The 20,085-nt window shown below is 33.3% G+C and overlaps 1 protein-coding gene across 2 annotated transcripts; it reads left to right on the forward strand.

Annotated features, from left to right (window-relative positions):
• The first annotated feature begins 7,020 nt into the window (after nucleotides 1-7,020).
• On the forward strand, nucleotides 7,021-14,510 carry LOC121761723 (linoleate 13S-lipoxygenase 2-1, chloroplastic-like). Of its 2 annotated transcripts, none has more exons than XM_042157350.1 (9): nucleotides 7,021-7,444; nucleotides 9,989-10,257; nucleotides 11,281-11,518; nucleotides 11,793-12,113; nucleotides 12,188-12,273; nucleotides 12,348-12,458; nucleotides 12,558-12,859; nucleotides 12,930-13,196; nucleotides 13,663-14,510. In XM_042157350.1, exons 1-9 carry the CDS (start codon nucleotides 7,090-7,092, stop codon nucleotides 14,420-14,422), a joined length of 2,709 nt encoding a protein of 902 aa, XP_042013284.1. In that variant the 5' UTR covers nucleotides 7,021-7,089; the 3' UTR covers nucleotides 14,423-14,510. The 2 variants fall into 2 exon arrangements, with proteins under 2 accessions (XP_042013284.1, XP_042013286.1); XM_042157352.1 differs by having other exon boundaries at nucleotides 12,188-12,267.
• The last annotated feature ends 5,575 nt before the right edge of the window (nucleotides 14,511-20,085 follow it).

Below are 20,085 nucleotides of genomic sequence, written 5' to 3' on the forward strand. Positions count from 1 at the left end.
CCCATTAACTTCGTGCGTGTTCGTGCGGATTATCGTATCTCGACGAAAATTGTTAGCCCTATTGTTAATGTTAGTAAATTACTATACAATTTATCTTAACACGACAGTACAATAACAACCAAAACATTATGTTATATGATTAAAATTTGATATTATACCATTAAAATTGATATTACATGATTAAAACTTGTCATAATTTATATCTACATGATAAGGCTCATTTCATGCATCGGTTTAGGGGTAAAATGTACGCTACTTGATTGGTTTTATCGCGCAAAACAAGTGTTAAATGTGCAGAAATGCCGCTTGACCAAGGCAACAAGGCCAAACTGATCAAGCAAGTACAATAGGCGAAAAAGGCCAGAAAGCGGGGGAGTTGATCAAGAGAAGTAAACAAGCAATCAAGGGGGGGACCACTGGCTTCCAGAAGAAGGACATGAGAGGCAATGAGTTGGATGGTGCGCATCATTCTGTTAGCAAGGACAACGTTCTAGAAGGGGACACGTGCTGATATATGAGACGCAAGGACGGAGCTGAGTCATGAATCTATTACTGAAAAGCGTCGTCATTCTAGAAGGAAAGCACGTAGCAATCGATGAGTCGCTCGCTCACGCTATTCCCTGCCAAGATCGTTATCCAGCTAGAGGTCATTGCCGAGCTTATAAATAGAGGATGTGCCACCACGCAAAGGGGGGAATCGGATCTTTTACTTTCCGTCTTTAGTTTAGTTTAGTTCTCTAGTTTAGTCCAGTTCTCTAGATAGTTTAGATAAAGTAATGCTTAGTTAGAGAAAAGGGCGACCGAAGGGAGCGCTACAGAATACTCTATATCTGTCAGCGTTGTCTCAAGTTTCCTGCCGAGGATCTTCTCGGTTTACTTGCTTTCGTATTTTCCGAAGTGTTAGCTTAGTTTAATTTCAAGTTGCTTTGTAGTTAAAGTTTCGATCTTTCTGTACTTCGAATGTTCGCTGTACTCGTTTGGATTCTGAGTATAAAATCAAAGTTGTTCTGTTTTCGTCATCATGTTTACTGTTCCAAGTAGTTAATTTTCATTCCAGTCTGAAATTCACTTGACCCAGTAGTTAAAATTCCCTTGAGCAAGTAGTTAGTTACTTTTCTGTCTAGGGTAAAATCAGTAGTTAAAAACTTCCAAAGTTAAAGTGTGGTAGCAGCCAACCCCCTGTTCACTACTCACACACTTGATACACTAGCTTATCTGTGGGATCGGCCCCGAACTTGTCGCTTTACTGTTAAAGTAGTGCAAAATTGGGAGTTTATAAATTAAATTGGTGGCGTGCGAGAGCGAGAGCGAGAGCAACTTGATCAAGTAGCAACGACATTTGCTAACTGATCCATCTGGTTCAGTTATCTCTTCCATATAACTTGAATCAAAGAAATTCCGCAGTCGCATCAGCAGTTCCGCCACTACATAATAAAATTAAGTATAATATTATTTTAATTAAAGTATATCTTATCAGATAACCCAAACCCAATCCGTAAACATCATGTTCTTATTGGGTTGACTCCATATGGACCCAAATCCAATAAGACTTGACTCAAACGCATTAATTTCGTACTGATTCATGCCAGATTATTATATCGTATAAAAATTGTCAACCCTAGACTTACATCCCATTATAAAATAAATATATAAAAATAAAATTCACATTTACTAAATTTTCTACCACTTTCCTTCATAAAATCAAATAATTTCCTTAAATCCACACCAAGTGAAAGTAAAGCTAACGGATGGAAGGAGTGTAAAATTATTGATCATAAAGTACTTTGGGTAATTGTACTTTTCATAAAAGGTAAGACAAGATTGACAAGAGTATGAATTATAAATGAATAGAGTATTAATATTTTTTAATTTAAAATTCATTATGAAATAAATTTGATTTTAATGTAAATAGTTTAAGATGATCTAATAGGTTATGTGTACAATAGGTAAATCACATTTATGCATACTACTTTACATACCATCAACAGAATATAAAACGACATTGATAGTTCAATATATTATCATATGATGTATTCAATCAATTATAATTATGGAAAAGAAAAATATAAAATGAGAATATTTTTCAATCACAATTACAAAGAAAAAAAAGAATAAAAAGAAAATATTTATGAAATATAACCCCCTGAATACACCAAATAAATATACATACAGAAAATTGAATTAATGAAAATATTTACAGACGATTAACTTTTACTCGATGTCGGTTGGTGCCTCATTATTATTATTATAGTTCACTCAGTAGTAATTAACCCTAGACAAAACATATCCACCTCAACTGATCCCTCGTGCTTGTTTTCATATCAACTGGACCATGTTAAAAAAAGGAATATGATTTTTTGACGGCATTAACCATAATAGGAATTAAGTAGAAATTATAAATTAAATTTTATTTTTTATGAAATTTATATTTTAGATTTATACTTTTGTACCCTCTATATACAAACCTGTTTATTGATTTTAGTTAAGGTTCATGAGATTTGTAAAATGCGCCACCAGCATCTAATTCCAACTATGATTCTCCATTTACAACTCTGTCTCTATGGATTTACTCAATTCCGATTTTTTCACAATAATAAAAAAAGTCATTTACATAATTTTTATTATATACAAATTACAATATGCATTTTATAAATTCTCTTTGCATTGTTTTTTTTTTGAAATGTAAATTGCAATACGAATCTGATCAATTTTTGACAAATTATTTTGCTCAACTTATAATTTCCTGATTCTTAATTTTGAAAACGTTACGGTCAAAATTCAATCAAAATAAATAAATCACTGTTCTTAACTCATGTTTAATTATTTAAGTTATATAATTAATATTTTCTATTTTCTTTGTAAAATTAAAAGTTTTTACTTCATCTTTAAAAAATATGAACTTCATAATTTAGTAAATTTCTTTCTAATAAGATGAGATCCATTGTCCACTAATAATATTTCAATCACTTTTTTTATATCTTTCTCTTGTTTTATCAGGGGCAAATTGCCTTTAAAGACATGAACTTTAAAAAAAGTTCAGTTTTTCCCGTGAACTTTAAATGTTGCAAACAAAGTCATGAACATTATCGGACTGTGTAAATTTCCCACTCGACCTGACCCAATAGATTTTTGGCACAAACTTATCCTACGTTCCACGCCAGAGGTGTGACTTGGCAAATCGTAGGCATTACATAAAACGACAACGATTTAATAAAATGACGTTGTTTTATGTGTGTTAAATTAAATTAAAATTTGGCTACGTCGACGTGATTTCACTCTCATGTTCATGACTACGGCTACGCGATTTCACATCATTTTCTGAGGTGGCGAAGTTTCTCAACCTAATCCAGACAAGCCACACCTCCGGCGTGCCACGTAGGATAAGTTTGTGCTGAAAATCTATCAGACGAGTCGGATAGGAAATTTACACAGTCCGGTAAAGTTTATGACTTTGTATGCAACATTTAAAGTTCATGGTAAAACTAAACTTTTCAAAAGTTCATGACTTCATAGACAGTTTTGCCCTTTATCAATTACGCATTGAGCTATACAACCCATCATAAATTCATATTTTTAAGAATGGGTTATGCAGGATTGTAGGGAGTATTTTGATTTTTTTTTATAGATATACTCCCTTCGTTCCACAAGAATATGCATTATTTTCTTTTTAGTCCATCCCACAAGAATATGCAATTTTTTAATTTTGGAAACTCTTTTCTCTATAATGAAGTGAGACACATTCTCCAATAACAATACTTAATTACTTTTTCTCTCTACATCTCTTTTACTTTACCAATTTTACATAAAAACTTGTGCCGAACTCAAGTGCATATTCTTTGGGAATGATGAAGTATAAAATATTAGAGTTCTCATCTCAATTTGCTATAGCAAACAATAAATTAAATGTTGATATATGACATATTAATATTAATTGATTTTAAGGATTTGATTTTAAGAATTTCGTTAATTCATTACTTTCCAAAATATAAATTACTATAGAATTTTAAATTCTAGAAAGTTACCATCAAACCTCGAACAAGAAATAATAATCACATGTTCTTAATGTATTTTAAAGCTACACGGTCAATATTATACCCAATGTTATAGTTAGCAGCTCAATTCACTATAATATGCAACAAATTGAAACTTGATATATGATACAAGAATACTAATTGCGATTACAGTTAGATTTTATGAATTTCATAAAAAAAATTATTATTAAATTTCCAAAATATATAATTTTTTAAATTCTTAAATTTTTGTACATTATAGTTGAACCTTGATTAAAATAATAATCACATGTTCTCAAGTCATCTATATAATAATTTAATGATATATAATTAATATTTTCTATTTTTATAAAATATTACAGAAATTTTAGTTCAAATCACTATAACATGTAACAAATTAAAATTTGTTATATCTAAATACTAATTGAGTTTGTGGTTTTGATTTTGAGAATTTATAATTATTATTTTATTCATTTTACCAAATTTTGGTTCTTTATATTCTTAATCTTTGCAACGTTATAGTCGAATATATTTAATATTTAACAATATATAATTCATATTTCTATATTTATCTATAAAGTATTTACTCATAGTGAAATTGAGTTTACGGTTTTAATTTAAAATTTTCATAATTTTGTTTTTTTTATTATTCACTATCCTAAACTTTAATTTCTTCAAATTCTTAATATTTTGGAAGTTGTAATTGAACCTCTATCAAACAATAATCACATGATCTTCACTCGACTATTTAATATTTTAAAGATGTATAGTTCACAGTTTTTCTTTTTCTTCACATGTATAGCTAAATGTGTTATACTACCCTCTTCCCATAAATATAATGACGCTTTCCTTTTTCGTCTGTTCCATAAAAATATCTCATTTCCATTTATGTGAAGTACAACAAACTCATTATCAATATACATCAATTTATTTACAACATATACCATTGGGTTCCACCATTAAACATGAATAATATGTGGGTCTCACTATCCACTAACACTACTTTTAACTATTCTTCTCCTCATATCTCTTACTTTCAATCCTGCATTAATTCTGTGTCGTCCCAAATATTTTTATTTTTTTTGGGAAGGAAAGAGTAATATGTATGCAACAAATTTTGATACATGATCAATTAATATTAATTGAAATAATGGTTTCGAGTTTAAGAATTTCATAATTTTATATTAAATTTTTCACTTTCGAAAATACTATTAACTTTTATAAATTCTTAATTTTTGAATGTTACGACCAACCTCTATATATAAAAAAATAGTCGCATATTATTAGCTCATCTATTTAATACTTTTATTTTAAAGCAACCGATTTAATATTTACTCATTTAATTAAATATTAGAAACCTTGTTTAATTTATTATAACATGAAATAAATTTAAATATAGTACTATACTAATTGATTTTACAGTTTTAATTTTAATTTTAATTATTTACTTTTTAAAGTTTTAATTATTTTAAATTCATAAAATTTTAAAACTTAAGGAGAAAGCTTGTACAAAATTGCATAATATATACTTTAAAGAAAATGTAAGATAGAAATATAAAGAAAAAAATAAGAGAAAAAAATGGAATATTATAAATATTTTAATGATTTCAGTTTGAGATCACTAGAAGGCCTTGTAGACATGGCTAGTTGGCCATATTTAATCGAAATTTTCTTCTGTTAAATCACTGTATCTCAACTTTAATAAGTTATAACGGTATAACTTTAATTTATCATATTGTGACCAACTTTAATATATTATTTTTTATTAATTAGGATTTAAATTTCAGAAAATGAATATACTATGGTCATCTACTATAAATATATATATCAACACTATTGCATTTAATTTTATAAAATTAAATATCTCACACATTTATTATTGATCAAAATCTTTTAACCCAACACAATTCCAACAGTACGCTTCTAAAATTCTGAACGTCTCTTTTTGTTTCTCTATTAAAGAGAAAAATATAACTATACCATTGACTCTAACTTCCCTTTTTTATTTTTCGTGTCATCCTTAATTAGCGTAATTCTATGTTATGGAAGGAATAATTTATTTTGTGTTTTAATCAGGTTTGGATTGTAGTCAAGTTTTAAAAAATGAAATTGCAATATCCAATATCTTTCGTTGGGCCACATCATATCTCAGCTACCGAAACGGATAGGCTGAACACAATATTAAATTATTAAATTATTGAATCGACAGACATGGATATGTTATTAATTAAATGTAGGGACATTTATGAAACCGCTAGATTTTTGGTATTTATCCTTAAAAAATAATCACTAGGCAATAGTCTTTTTATTTATTTAATTACTTCATTCATACGTGAATAAAAACATATTTTGATTCGATTTTATTAGATAAGAAAAGTTAGTGAAATGTGTGCTCTCATTTTATATATTCCATTAAATGTAAATATAATGAATTAATAGAGTGTTGGTTTCACTAACAAAAGTGGGAAAAATTAAATGTGAACGTCCCAAAATAATATAATATGCGTTGACGAAAGGTTTATATTTTTAAAATTTACCACACTTTAAAATTTACCACACTTTTACTATTTAGCACTAATAGTAAATGAAAGTTTCACGTGGTTTACTTGTGTGGGCTTAACGAGCATTTCTAGCACATGAGATACAAATTTGTTGAGGTGGGAAAACTAATCACAGAATCCAAATGTGGCACTATATAGTCTCACTAACAAAAACATAGTAAGATGTGTCTTTTAGGGAGACAAAAATTGAGACGCAATTATTATCGTTTGTAAGTTGAGGACAAATTATCTTAATCTTTTGTTCTTTTATGATATGAAGCGTTTGTGATATAGTTAGACGCACAAGTTAGCATTCTTAATAGCATTAAAAAGTATCATTATCCGATTTTTTTATTGTAGTGTCTGTCGTACATAGGACTACAGAAATAGGACTACAGAAAAACAGATAATACTGTTTTTTCTTATCTTGGTATCAAGGTTTATTATTTTCTGAATTCAACCATATAAAGGGTGAAGAAGTCCATCTCCAATCACCCATAATCACACAAACGAACACCACTATTTTTCCTTGTAAAAAAATGCTGAGCCATAACTTCTTCTTCCACAAGTCTCCTCAATGCATAACTGCTCAAACCCTAATTCCTTCATACAACTATTTTGTCTCTGGTGATGGAAAAAATATTGCAACTTCTTTTCAAATTCACCGCCAATCTAAACAACGGAAGCTACGGCTACGCCACTCCTCCCACGGCGTGAAAGCCAGCTTGTTTACCTCCAGTCAGAATTCGGTTTCCGTTAAGGCGGTCATTACAGTGATCGAGACGGTGGGCGCTGCCCTCACCCACCTCGGCTTGAGCCGGGGGCTCGACGAAATAGCCGACTTGCTCGGTAGAACCATACTTGTCGAGCTCGTTGCAGCAGATCTCGATTCTAGTAAGTATAACTCAAGATAATCACTTACTCCCTCCGTCCCACAGAATATACATTTTAGATAGACACGAATTTTAATGCATAATTGATAAAATGAGAGAGATATAAAGAAAAAGTAATTAAAGTAGTGTTAGTGGAGAATGAGTCATACCTCAACAGAGAGAAAAAAAAAGTTTCTAAAATAAGAAAGTGCATATTATTATGGAACAAACTAAAAAAAGAAAGAGTGCATATTCTGGTAGGATGGAGGGAATTTTTATTTTGAGTACCATTATTTGAAGAGGCTTAACATACTGTTAAATAATGGAGTACTCTTGGTCCACTAAATTTTGTCTCTTTTCTAGTTTTGGAATTATTTTACTATCACTTTTTCTTCTTTTTCTTATATATCTTAGTATTAAATTTTCTTTTTTCTATATCTGCATATTAAAACTCGTGGTGCTTACATATGAAATTATTTGTCATGAAAAAAAAGTATATAATATATATTTAAATATGTGTGAATGAAATTGTTTTAAAAACATAATATGCCATCCCATGATAGTAAAGTGAATTAATATTATCTTCGTTCCATGATAGTTGAGACATTCTTTTTAAATACGAATTTATGAAAATTATATTTATAGATTAAATGAAGAAAGAATGAAGTGGGAAAGAGAATAAAGTATGAAAGAGAAAGAGAAAGTAAATTAGGTGAGAAAATAAAATTTGACAAAAAAACCACTCAATTATCTTGGGAAAATAAACACTATAAAGTGGACTTTACAATCTACTAATACTACTGCCTTCATTGTTTTTCTTTATCTCTCTTACTTTATCAATTGCGAATACTACTGCCTCTAACTTTTTTCCTTTTCTCTCTTACTTTATCAATTTCGTATTACAATTTATTTTAAAATTTGTGGAGACATTTCTTTTCATCACGGAGATTAAGAAAATTGTGTGTAATGTATTAAATAATAAGATACTAATAAAGTACTCCCTCCGTTCCATAGTAGTGGAGTTATTTTGCCATTTTAGTACGTTCCATAGTAGTAGAGTCATTTTCTTTTTTAGTAAAAGTCAACACATTTCTTTTCACTTACTTTATTCTCTCCACCTTTTTCATTTCCCACTTTTTTCTTCATTTACTTTACTCACTTAACATAACATTTCTTAAATCGCATGTTGAAAAGAAATGCATCCACTACTATGGAACGGATGGAGTATGAGAGATGAAAAGGTAGAATTAATAATGTAAGAGACATGGAAAAGTAAGAGTGGAAAAATGACTTACTTCTATATTTTACTAAAAATGTTATGACTCGACTACTATGGAACGCCGAAATAAAAAAAATGACTCTACTAGTATGTAATGAATGAAGTATGAACTAAAGTGAAGTGTTTTAGTTATTTAAAGTAAATTTAAGTCCACTAACACAATATAGATTACTCTCTCTGTCCAGTAAAATAGACAAATTTTACTATTTTGGGTCGTTCATCAAAATTAGGCCATTTCTAAAAATGAAAAGTTTTAAACCAGTATTAACCCTACACATCATTTTAAATGTGGACCTCATATGCAATCGACTAACACCACTTCTACCATATTTTGTCTCATCTCTCTTATTTTACCAATTACGCATTAAAACCAGTATAACTTACAACTTTATATATTTTATTTTGATTAAGAGAGTATATTATAATTTATACACTCCATTATTCACTTCTTGGATCACGCACATGCTTCCAGCAATCAAATTGCACGTCATTCCTAATAAGTTAATAAGATTTTGATCTTTTGTTGAAACGTACGACGTAAAGTGTATACTTCCACTATTTCTTGGAGTTTGCGAAATGATAATAATAGCGACGACACGATTCAAAAATATACAAACAAAATAATGACTAGATTTCCAATTAAGGTAAAAGTTGAAAAAACAAAAGGAAATGGAGTTGAAGTGAATAAACAATAAAATAAATAAATTAAAATTAAAAACCATATCCTATAGTTGGAAAAGAGTGAAAAAAAGAAAAAAATGCCTAAAGGATTATAGATCAAAAACTAAGTTAGAGGCATTGAGAGTATTTTATTTCCATTAATTATCACATACTGCACAATTATTTTTATTTTCATTCTTATCACATTTTGCTCAATCCCTCTATACATAATAAAAGTATGAAAGTATTTTATTAATTTTTTTCTTTTTAGTCTGTTCCTTAAAAATAAAAACTTTATATTTAAAGAATTTTTTTCTCTATAGTCAGGTGAGACCAATTTTCTACTAACACATTTTTCTTTCTATTTATGTCTTACTTTCCCAATTTTGCATTAAAGCTTGTGCCGTTTTAAAAGTTCCTATTTTTCGGGAAAGAGGGAGTATATAGTATTAATTATTTCCTTATTAGTCCATATCTGAAAAGTATGGACTTTCTAATTTTGGAATAGTTAAACAACACATTACCCCTACACATCATTTTATTTACATCATTTTGGTAGGTTGCTTAGCCAAATTAATGACCTGTATGTAATTGGTTAATTCGATTTTATTTTACTGTAAATTGAAGAATCTGGATTGGAGAAGCCTACAGTGCAAGCATATGCACGTAAAATTGGGAGTGATGACAATTCGACCTTCTACGAGGCCACTTTTGAAATCAGAGAGGATTTCGGAGAGATGGGTGCCGTTCTAGTTGAAAACGAACACCATCGAGAAATGTATGTTAAGAGCATTGCTTTGGATGGACTTCCCTCTGGTGCTATCCATATCAACTGTCATTCTTGGGTTCAACCTAAATTCGATAACCCTACCAAGAGAGTCTTCTTTTCAAACAAGGTAGTAACTCTTTATACGCATTGTCATCTTTAATACTCTGCGCGTAATATGTGTCCTACTTTAACTTGACACAATTTTTTTAAAAATATGATTGAATGTAAAATATAAATAGGACATCACAGATATTCACATGTAAATGTAATAATAATATTGTCGGACGAAGAAGTATTTGTATGAATCTCACCATTGTCTTCGTCTATGATATGCAATATTTTAAATTAGTGGTCCATTATACAAATTTTTACTGACTTTTGGCGTAGTTTATTTAGGTTTAACCAATTACTATATACTCTTATAGTCTTATTACTCTTTTCATTTTAAAATGATAGACCACATATCATTCAAAAAGTTTATTATACTTAAAGGACGAGGTAATCGAAAGTTCCAATAAAAGACTAGTCATGTTAAAAGCCATTTTCTTAATCTATGTTAAAAGTCATTATATTTTGTAATCTCTTCGTGCATGATTAAAAAATACGTTGACTCGGCGTAGGTTTTTAAAAGTTATTTGACTTTGTAAAGAAAAATTAATAAAAAATACTACTCCCTCCGTATTCAAAAAATAGAAACATTTGAAACGACACGGGTTTTAATGCACAATTGGTAAAATAAGTGAGAAGAATTGGTAAAGTAAGAGAGAGGAAAAGACAAATGAGTAAAGTAAGAGAGATGAAGAGAAAAAGTAGTGAAAGTAGAGTTAGTGGATTGTGGGGTCCATATCCTAAAATAGAAAGATTCTAACGTTTCTATTTTTAAGGAACGATCCAAAATGGAAATAGTTGCTATTTTTAAAAAACGGAGAAAGTATTAGTTTTATATGATTATACGTTTTTTATAGTATTAATTTTTTAATGAAATTTGAATGAAATGATTTAGTAATAGGGTCTTACTACCAACAAAATGTATAAAATAAAAGGAAATGAGTCTTTAAATTATTGAAGTTTTAAAATGACAAAATGTGTCACTATTTCGTAGAAATAAATGATGAGCTATGCATGAGTTAATTTACATAAACAAATGTAGTCATACTTGCCATTCCAAACTCCAAGCGGGGTGAAAATATTGAGGGAGAAAGAGCTCCAAATTCTTCGAGGAGACGGCAAAGGAGAGCGCAAGACCTCCCATAGGATCTATGATTACGACGTCTACAACGACCTCGGTGACCCAGACAACGACGAAGACTCGGCCCGCCCCGTCATCGGCGGCCCCGATCATCCCTATCCTCGTCGCTGCAGAACCGGCCGCCCAAGAACTAAAAAAGGTCATCCATCTTATCTATGCATGCATATATGTGACACATTTCAGATATAAATTAATACTCTCTCCGTCCCACTAAAGATAGACTCACTTTTCTTTTTAATTTGTCCAACCAAGATAACTTATTACTTAAAATTACCCTCTCATCTTTACTTTATTTTTTTCATTCAACACATAAAACAAAACTACATAAAATCCTATGCGGCCCAAAAATGGGGTCATCTTCCTTGGGACGGGGGAGTAGTCCATATTTAAATTGTTGTAAACACGTACGACAGATCCATTATCCGAGTCAAGGTCCTCCGACATGTACGTACCACGAGATGAAGCATTTTCCGAAATAAAGCAAGCCACATTCAATGCGAAAACTGTCTACTCAGTGGTTCATGCTCTCGTGCCATCGCTCAAGACTACACTGGCCGACCCGGATCTCGGATTTCCATTCTTTTCGGCTATAGACACTTTGTTCAACGAAGGAGTCGTGCTCCCGGATATTCCCACCACTGGCTTCCTCGGCAACATTGTGCCTAGGCTTGTCAGAGCAATCGAGGACACTGGTAACAGCGTCTTGCGCTTTGAGACTCCCGAGTTCGTTGACAGTATGTGGCTTCATTTCTTGAACATTGCATTCTTTTGTTTAATTCCTACCATGAATTGCCATTTTTTACTGCAGGAGACAGGCTTGCATGGTTTAGGGATGCCGAATTCGCTCGACAAACTCTAGCCGGCATTAATCCATGTGCCATACAGTTGGTCACAGTGTGCACCTCTTTACACATTAAGGTTTTTTTTTGGTTTTACAAATATTGTTGGTGATATGTGTTAACTAACAGGAATGGCCGTTGAAGAGTAAACTTGATCCCGAGGTGTATGGACCGCCGGAATCAGCAATCACCACGGAACTCGTGGAAATGGATATTAGAGGATTCTGTACAATCGAGGAGGTAATAGTACTTTACTAAAAAAAATGTGTGTTCTTATCATTTTTTGTTTATTTATCTTTCCGACCAGACTGCGCCTTATTAATTTATACACATATGCAGGCATTGAAACAGAAGAAACTTTTTGTCCTAGATTACCATGATCTACTATTGCCTTTTGTGAAAAGGGTAAGAGAGCTCAAGGGGAGAACTCTTTACGGATCGAGGACGCTCTTCTTCTTGATGCCATCGGGCACGTTAAGGCCCATAGCTATCGAGCTGACTCGGCCAAAGATGGACGACAAGCCCCAATGGAAGCATGCATTTAACCCAAGTTGGGAGCCTACTGGCATCTGGTTGTGGAGGCTCGCTAAAACCCACGTCCTTGCTCACGACTCCGGTTATCATCAGTTGATCAGTCATTGGTAGTGTTTCACTCGCACTTTCTCTTATGTAAAGGGAGAGATGGGACTGACGAATTACGTTTAATTTCAGGTTACGAACTCACTGTTGCACCGAGCCTTACATAATTGCAACACACAGACAACTAAGTGCAATGCATCCGATTCATAGATTGCTACATCCTCATCTACGATACACAATGGAGATTAATGCATTGGCTCGTCAGTCACTCGTAAACGCAAAAGGGATCATTGAGGGGTGTTTCTCCCCTGGGAAGTACTCCGTAGAGTTGAGCTCCGCTGCCTACGACCAGCTTTGGCAATTTGACTTGCAAGCATTGCCAAAAGATTTAATTAACAGGTGACTACTACTATCTACCTCCCTTAAAAATAGAAACTATATCTATTTTGATTTGTCCCTTGCAAATAGAAACTTTCTATTTTTGGAAATGGACCTCGCGATCCATTAACACTACTTTCACTACTTATTCTCTTCATCTGTCTTACTTTATCCATATTTCTCTCTCACTAACTTTACCAATTCATCTAAGTATCTTACTCTACTAATTGTGTATTATAACTCGTGTCATTTCAAAAGTTTCTATTTTTCAAGGGCAGATGTATTAACTAGTCAAATTTGAAGCCCAATTAAAGTTTCAGCCCACAATGGCGATTTTTTACACTATGATAGAATTACATAAAGTACCATGTCTAAAACTAATTGGTGAGGGGAGAAGTAGCGGATGAGACTTATATAGTAGTTAATCAAGTTCCCTATTTCTATATGTGTTAAAGTTGTTTATTTCATTCGTCGTCTAATTTGTCAGAGGAATGGCCGTGGAGGATCCAACCGCGCCTCATGGCCTGAAGCTGACAATTGAGGATTACCCTTATGCAAACGACGGTTTACTTATATGGGATGCCATCAAGCAATGGGTTACAGACTATGTTCCACATTTCTACCCTGAACCGGACCTTATACAGTCGGACACCGAGCTTCAGGCCTGGTGGACGGAAATAAGAACAGTAGGGCACGGTGATAAGAAGGACGAGCCATGGTGGCCTAAGCTCAAAGCACCTGACGATCTAATCGAAATTCTAACAACAATCATATGGATAGCTTCAGGCCACCACGCAGCTGTGAACTTTGGCCAGTTTGATTATGGAGCATACTTTCCGAATAGGCCTACCGTTGCTCGTTCGCCCATGCCTATAGAAGAACCGAGCCCAGCGGATACGAAGAAGTTTATGGAAAGGCCCGAGGCATTCCTTCTAGAATGTTTCCCATCACAAGCTGAAGCCACAACGGTGATGACGATCTTGGATGTTTTATCCAACCATTCTCCTGATGAAGAGTACATTGGTGGTCAAGTTGAGGCTTGTTGGGCAGATGATAAAGTGATTAAAGCTGCATTTGAACGTTTCCATGGGAAGTTGGTGGAGATTGAAGGGATGATTGATGCAAGAAACGTGGATGAGAAGCTGAAGAATAGGTCGGGGGCTGGAGTGGTGCCGTATGAGCTTCTAAAGCCATATTCCGGGCCTGGTGTTACTGGAAAGGGTGTCCCTAATAGCATATCGATTTAGTCATTTCTATCTTATATTAACGAACTGTTTAATTTGATTTGAATAAGAGTTCATCAATTTAATAAACAAGAGTATCGTTTGAGTGTTATGCTAGCTTTATCCATAAATACGAACTCATTAATTCTGCAAAATGATTTTTTTAAGAAAAATTTAGAACTTGACATTTTGTTACATAGGTGATAGTCTACAAACTGCTATCTTTCTTACAAACTCAAAATTACGATTTGGATCGTTAGATTTCAAGATTTGATGTCATCGGATAGCATATAACATCAACAGAAAATGTAAACACATAATCAACCGATTGACGTTGTGTTGACATTTTCTGTTAACGTTATTTGTCATATGTTGATACCAAATCTTGAAATCTAGCAGTACAGATCATAGTTTTGAGTTTGTAAAATATATAAAATTTTCATTTGATTACATCCATTCTTTTACATCTAGATGCATGGTTGTGCATGGTTCCATTCTAATTACTCCATCTGTTCCATAGTAGTGGATGCATTTCTTTTCGGTACAGAGATTAAGAAAAATGTGTGTAATGTAATAAATAAAAAGATAATAAAGTAGAAGAGAGGAAAAAATAGAGAGAATAAAGTAAGAGAGAGGGAAAAGTAAGGGAGAAGAAAAATGTTGACTTTTATTAAAAAGGGAAATGACTCTACTACTATGGAACATACCAAAATGACAAAATGACTCTACTACTATGGAACGTACCAAAATGACAAAATGACTCTACTACTATGGAACAGATGAAGTATAATTTACTATGATAATAAACACGGATTAAACAATTATGGATATCAAATTGTATATATAGAATGATTTTGACAAATTCTCCTACGCGCACAGATCGGGATGGCCTCAATTCAATCCGGTCCAGAGTTGGACCTGACTCGAATTCAGCCCAATCCAGTCCGAACCCACCCAAATCCATCCCATGCCAAACATTGGATTACATACAAGCGTCCCACACTAGTATCTGTCGGGAAGAAAATCTCAATCAAAGCAAGAATCAACGAAAGATCAAGGAAAATTAAATTAAGAGCAGAGTTACTAAAATTAGAATATGTCTTCCATGCATTTCGTTCCTCGATGTGCCTAATTTGTTTTTAAAGAAAAAGACATTAAACAATGTTGTTTTAAGATTTTATGAACTGTATAAAATTGTCAAAATATACAACTGAAAATGTGAAACTCCATCCGAGATGAAGGAAGTGGATAAGGTGCAACACAAAATAGTAAGATCAATGGATGTTTGGATCTGGACAAGAAGAATCTTGAATGCAATAGATCCATGATTTGGTAAAATCTAAGCAATTAATTAAGCATTTAAGCTATGGAAGTGATGTTCTCAATTAGTTGTAATAATTAAAATGTAAAGGTACTAATAAATTGAATAAACATAATATTGGATCAGCGTAGCGACGAAATTAATATTAAGATGAAGGGTGAGTGATGATCAGTATAAACATAATATTGGATCTGCATAATGTGGGTTGTAATGCTAAGTCACATGTTCACACATGATGATATATATAATAGTCAAATAAGCGTCACATGAAATAAGGAACCAAGGAATATAATTTAGACTTAAGGACAGCCCTTTCACATGGCAGTCCAAACAACAATTAAACCATGGGAGTACATCAAAACAATATCTTTATTGAGAACAAAAATTATTTTTAAATAGTCATTTTTAGTTATAAGAAGTACTATTCAGCTTTATTTGAGGCAGTTACTACCAATAATCATTTAAGAAAAATAATTCACATGACTCAAAATCTATTTTGTAAAATCTCATTTATAATTACTCAAAGTAGTATTTTGAAAATTGGATCGATCTAACTGGTCCGACTAATTAACCATGAATCGATAGCCTTGTCAGTTGATCACTTATCTTTATTATAAAACAAATGGAGTACTATTTTGGAAAATCTCATTTATAGTTACTAAAAGTAGTGTTTTGAAAATTGGATCGGACTAGCCGATCTGACCAATTAAACCATGAATCGATGACCTTGGCAGTTTGCTCACTGATCTGTATTAATAAAACAAATAGTACTATTTTGGAAAATCACATTTACAATTACTCAAAGTAGTGTTTTGAAAATTGAATCCGACTAATTAAACAATGAAACGATAGCCTTGTCAGTTTCCTCACCGATCTGAATTAATAAAACAAATAGTTTGCAACTGTTTTGTATTACGTTTGTGGATATTAATAGTAGGACGTTAGTGTGACGAGTGATTGATGGAAAGTGTTTTTAGCACTGCTCCAATTGACTGAATTAATTTATGTTGAGCTTGTTGAAAACTTAACCATAATACACATGTTATGTCAGGCTTAAGCACGAGGCTCCTTTCAAACCAGGAAGCCTCGCCTTAGAAAACAAAAATCAATACCTCATCACACTATAACTACTTGCAAATCCCAAAGAGAATCTCATTGTTCCAAACTCCCATTTCTCTTGTTGGAAAACATGGTCATCAATTTTCATAAAACAAGAGCTCGTCTTGTGTTATTAGTTTTACTCATGCTCCGTTTACAAAGTTGTTGTGGTGCTCATACAATATCGCACGAAGGCGGAATCGGGTCGAGAAAGATGCTAGTGGCTGTAAACAGAGGGAAGGTTAGAGGGGTGAAGATTGAGCCACAGAAAGCAGTGGTGAATGGGCTCAGGAAAAGGCCCCCGACTTCTTCGAATCCTCGTCATAACAGATAATCAAACAGAGGATTTCGATCTTTCCATAATTTTACTAGTTTGATAGGAATGTCAGACATCATAGTATTGTCTCATAGGTTTGTTCATGTAATGTAATGATTCTTTTCAGATTCACACTAGCAATGGCTGCATAATGTAATGGCGTTGGTGTGTTGTCGGTAATATACAGGATGTGTTCTCTTTAGCTGCAAATTTATCATTAAAATGTGAAGGCTACGAAAATATGGGAAAAGTTTTTCGCACCAATAGCAAGGAAATTTTTCATTATGCCTGGATAAATTGTCTATCCTGCAAAATATATGAAGAGAAATAAATACACTAAGGGGTGTTCTGTTTGCAATATTGTATTCCGGATTAAATATGTATTATGTTTGGTTCATGAGATTCAATTCCACAATTCAATCTTAGATGTATAATCATATGATAATTAGTCATAGTTAACCCTTATGACTAAAATAATTTCACGACTCAATCCTAGATTGTATCTTGATATTATTTTATCAAGCAAATCGAACACCACCTTAGTGGATGAAGTTGCAGTTTACAAAGAATTTAAAATACGGGTGAGTAAATAAAAAAAATTTAACGTAAGTGTTGAACTGCTCGTTGTCGGAATCAGAAGCTTCTCTATGTCCATCATTATTTAAGACTTGTATACCAGTAAGCATATTCTTAAAATATTAATTTAGATTATTAATTAATTAAATAAAATTAGAAACAGTACCTTTATAGGAAATATTATAAACAAAAATGTATATAATAATTATGAAATAATTAATCACGAACTATATAGATCCAATATTAAATCATAGGAGATAAAATTCTATCATACTAAAGAACTAAACAAAAGAGGAACCAACCACCTTCATGTTTCTATTTTCCTTCCCATATTGAAATCTACCACCATAGGTGATAAGGCTCATTCCATACATCGCTTATGGGGTTAATTTCTGTGATTTCCATGAACTAACACGCGTTTATAAGTTTAGGTGTGTAGTGAATCTGCCAGACCCAGGAAGCGGATGCAAAATTTACCAGGCAGAGGGAATCAAAGGAAATTGAAGTGAAGAACGCCAACTCGCAACCTGACCTGGGAGATTACAGGAGCAATGACGGGAGCAGCTGTGAAGCAAAAAACATCTTTTAAAGAATCTTCAAGGAAGGGCAAAAATGACAAATCAGCAAGGAAAAGTGCCCTAGAAATCCGAGCCTCAACTATAAATAGCGACCACTATCATGAAGAGTGGCAGCTCCATCTTAGTTTTTGCTTTTAGCTCACTTCTCTTCACAATTCACTTCACAATTCTCTGCGCACTTAGCATAATGGGTTGATAATCTGAGGGCATTTGGGTAGTTTAGTTTCGTTCAGTAGTGCAACAACGTCCTCACGCAGGGCGAAGAAACAATCTATTTACATTTCAGTTGTTTTTGAGCCGTGAACTTCATTGTTTTGGAAGCTCGGAGCTAGATATTTTGTTAACTCCATATTTCTGATATTATGCAAGTTTCAGTTTATGTCTTATCTGGTTTTGATGCTTGATGTTGGTTTTTACTGATTTGGATGCTTTTCGCAATTGATTGTTGATTAGGAGTTGAGATCGGTGGAATTGGAGTTGAATGGTTGTTGAATTTGTTGGATCTGAATTGAGGAGTTATGGATGTGAACGTAGTAGGATCGATATTGGTTTGATCTGAGTTGAATTGTCGTTCAGAGTTGTGGATCTGAGACGTGGTGTTCTGATTCTGCATGGTTATGGATGTTTACTGTTATTTTCTTATTCTGCTTGACCTAGTAGTTTAGATATGGTTGTTTTATGCTTAATCGTCATGTTTATTTTTCTTGTTTCCTAGGTCCAGTAAATAGATTAGTTGCCTTTCATTTCCTCTGAGTCTAGTAGTTAAAACAAATTTAACCCAAGAGTTGCGTGACAGCAGCCAACCTCCTTCCAAATCCTTTGAACACTTGCTAAACACCTCCATCTACGTGGAATCGATCCTTACTTCCCTATACTAGCCAATAGTATGATGGGTTAAGGTTATGAAGTGATTGAGAGTGTACCCAATGACAAATTCAGATAGTTTTATGATTTACTAGACCTTGCGGTTTGGTGAATCCTGTGGACCTGTTTGATTGAAACACACATTCGCACTCACACTCCCAATGAACTATCAAATGGCACCGTTGCCGGGGATTGATGGCGTATCATATGTTTGTGTTTAGAGTGATTTGGTATATATAGTTTTAATCTGTTTTGTTTTCATCCTTTCTTTTTCAGTTTATGAGCAGAGGCTCAAGATACGGGTACTGGAACGATATATCTAACTGGAGGGATACCCAGACTAGTTGGCGGGCCAAGGAAGTAACAACCCCTGTTACCACTAGGTCCGGGTTAACCACATCAAACCTAACACCTTTGAGTTCAGGAAGTGAGGCAGACCCAGTCTCACCTGTGAAACGAGAACCACACCTACCTCCAGAGTTAGAGGAAGAGAAGCCAGAAGTTATGGCTGAGATAGATGATAATGATCCTGAAATAAGGTCACTGAACGCCTACCTTAATGGCGAGCCAGCCCAGGTGATAGTGGTCACACCGGAGCAGCTGGCGATCGATATCAACACAAATGTCTTAGCAGTGATGCCACACTACTATGGGGCAGAGAATTGAGTGCCCGTATGAGTTCCTGCATGTATTTTGCAAACTCTGGGGAATCCAGAAGAGACCCACTGGGTTAAGTGAAGATGACTACAAGTTGCGTGCTCTCCCTTTTGCTCTTAAGGGGGAGGCGAACACTTGGTTACTGAGGCATCCATCTAACTTTATCCGTACTTGGGCGGATTTCCGATTGGTGTTCCTAGACTATTTCTTCCCTTCCACCAAGACCAATGCGATCAAGAAGGAGATCCAAGGGGCTAGACAGGATTACAATGCGACC

Source organism: Salvia splendens, chromosome 13 (assembly GCF_004379255.2).
Source record: "Salvia splendens isolate huo1 chromosome 13, SspV2, whole genome shotgun sequence".
In the NCBI taxonomy this organism is placed as follows: Eukaryota; Viridiplantae; Streptophyta; class Magnoliopsida; order Lamiales; family Lamiaceae; genus Salvia; species Salvia splendens.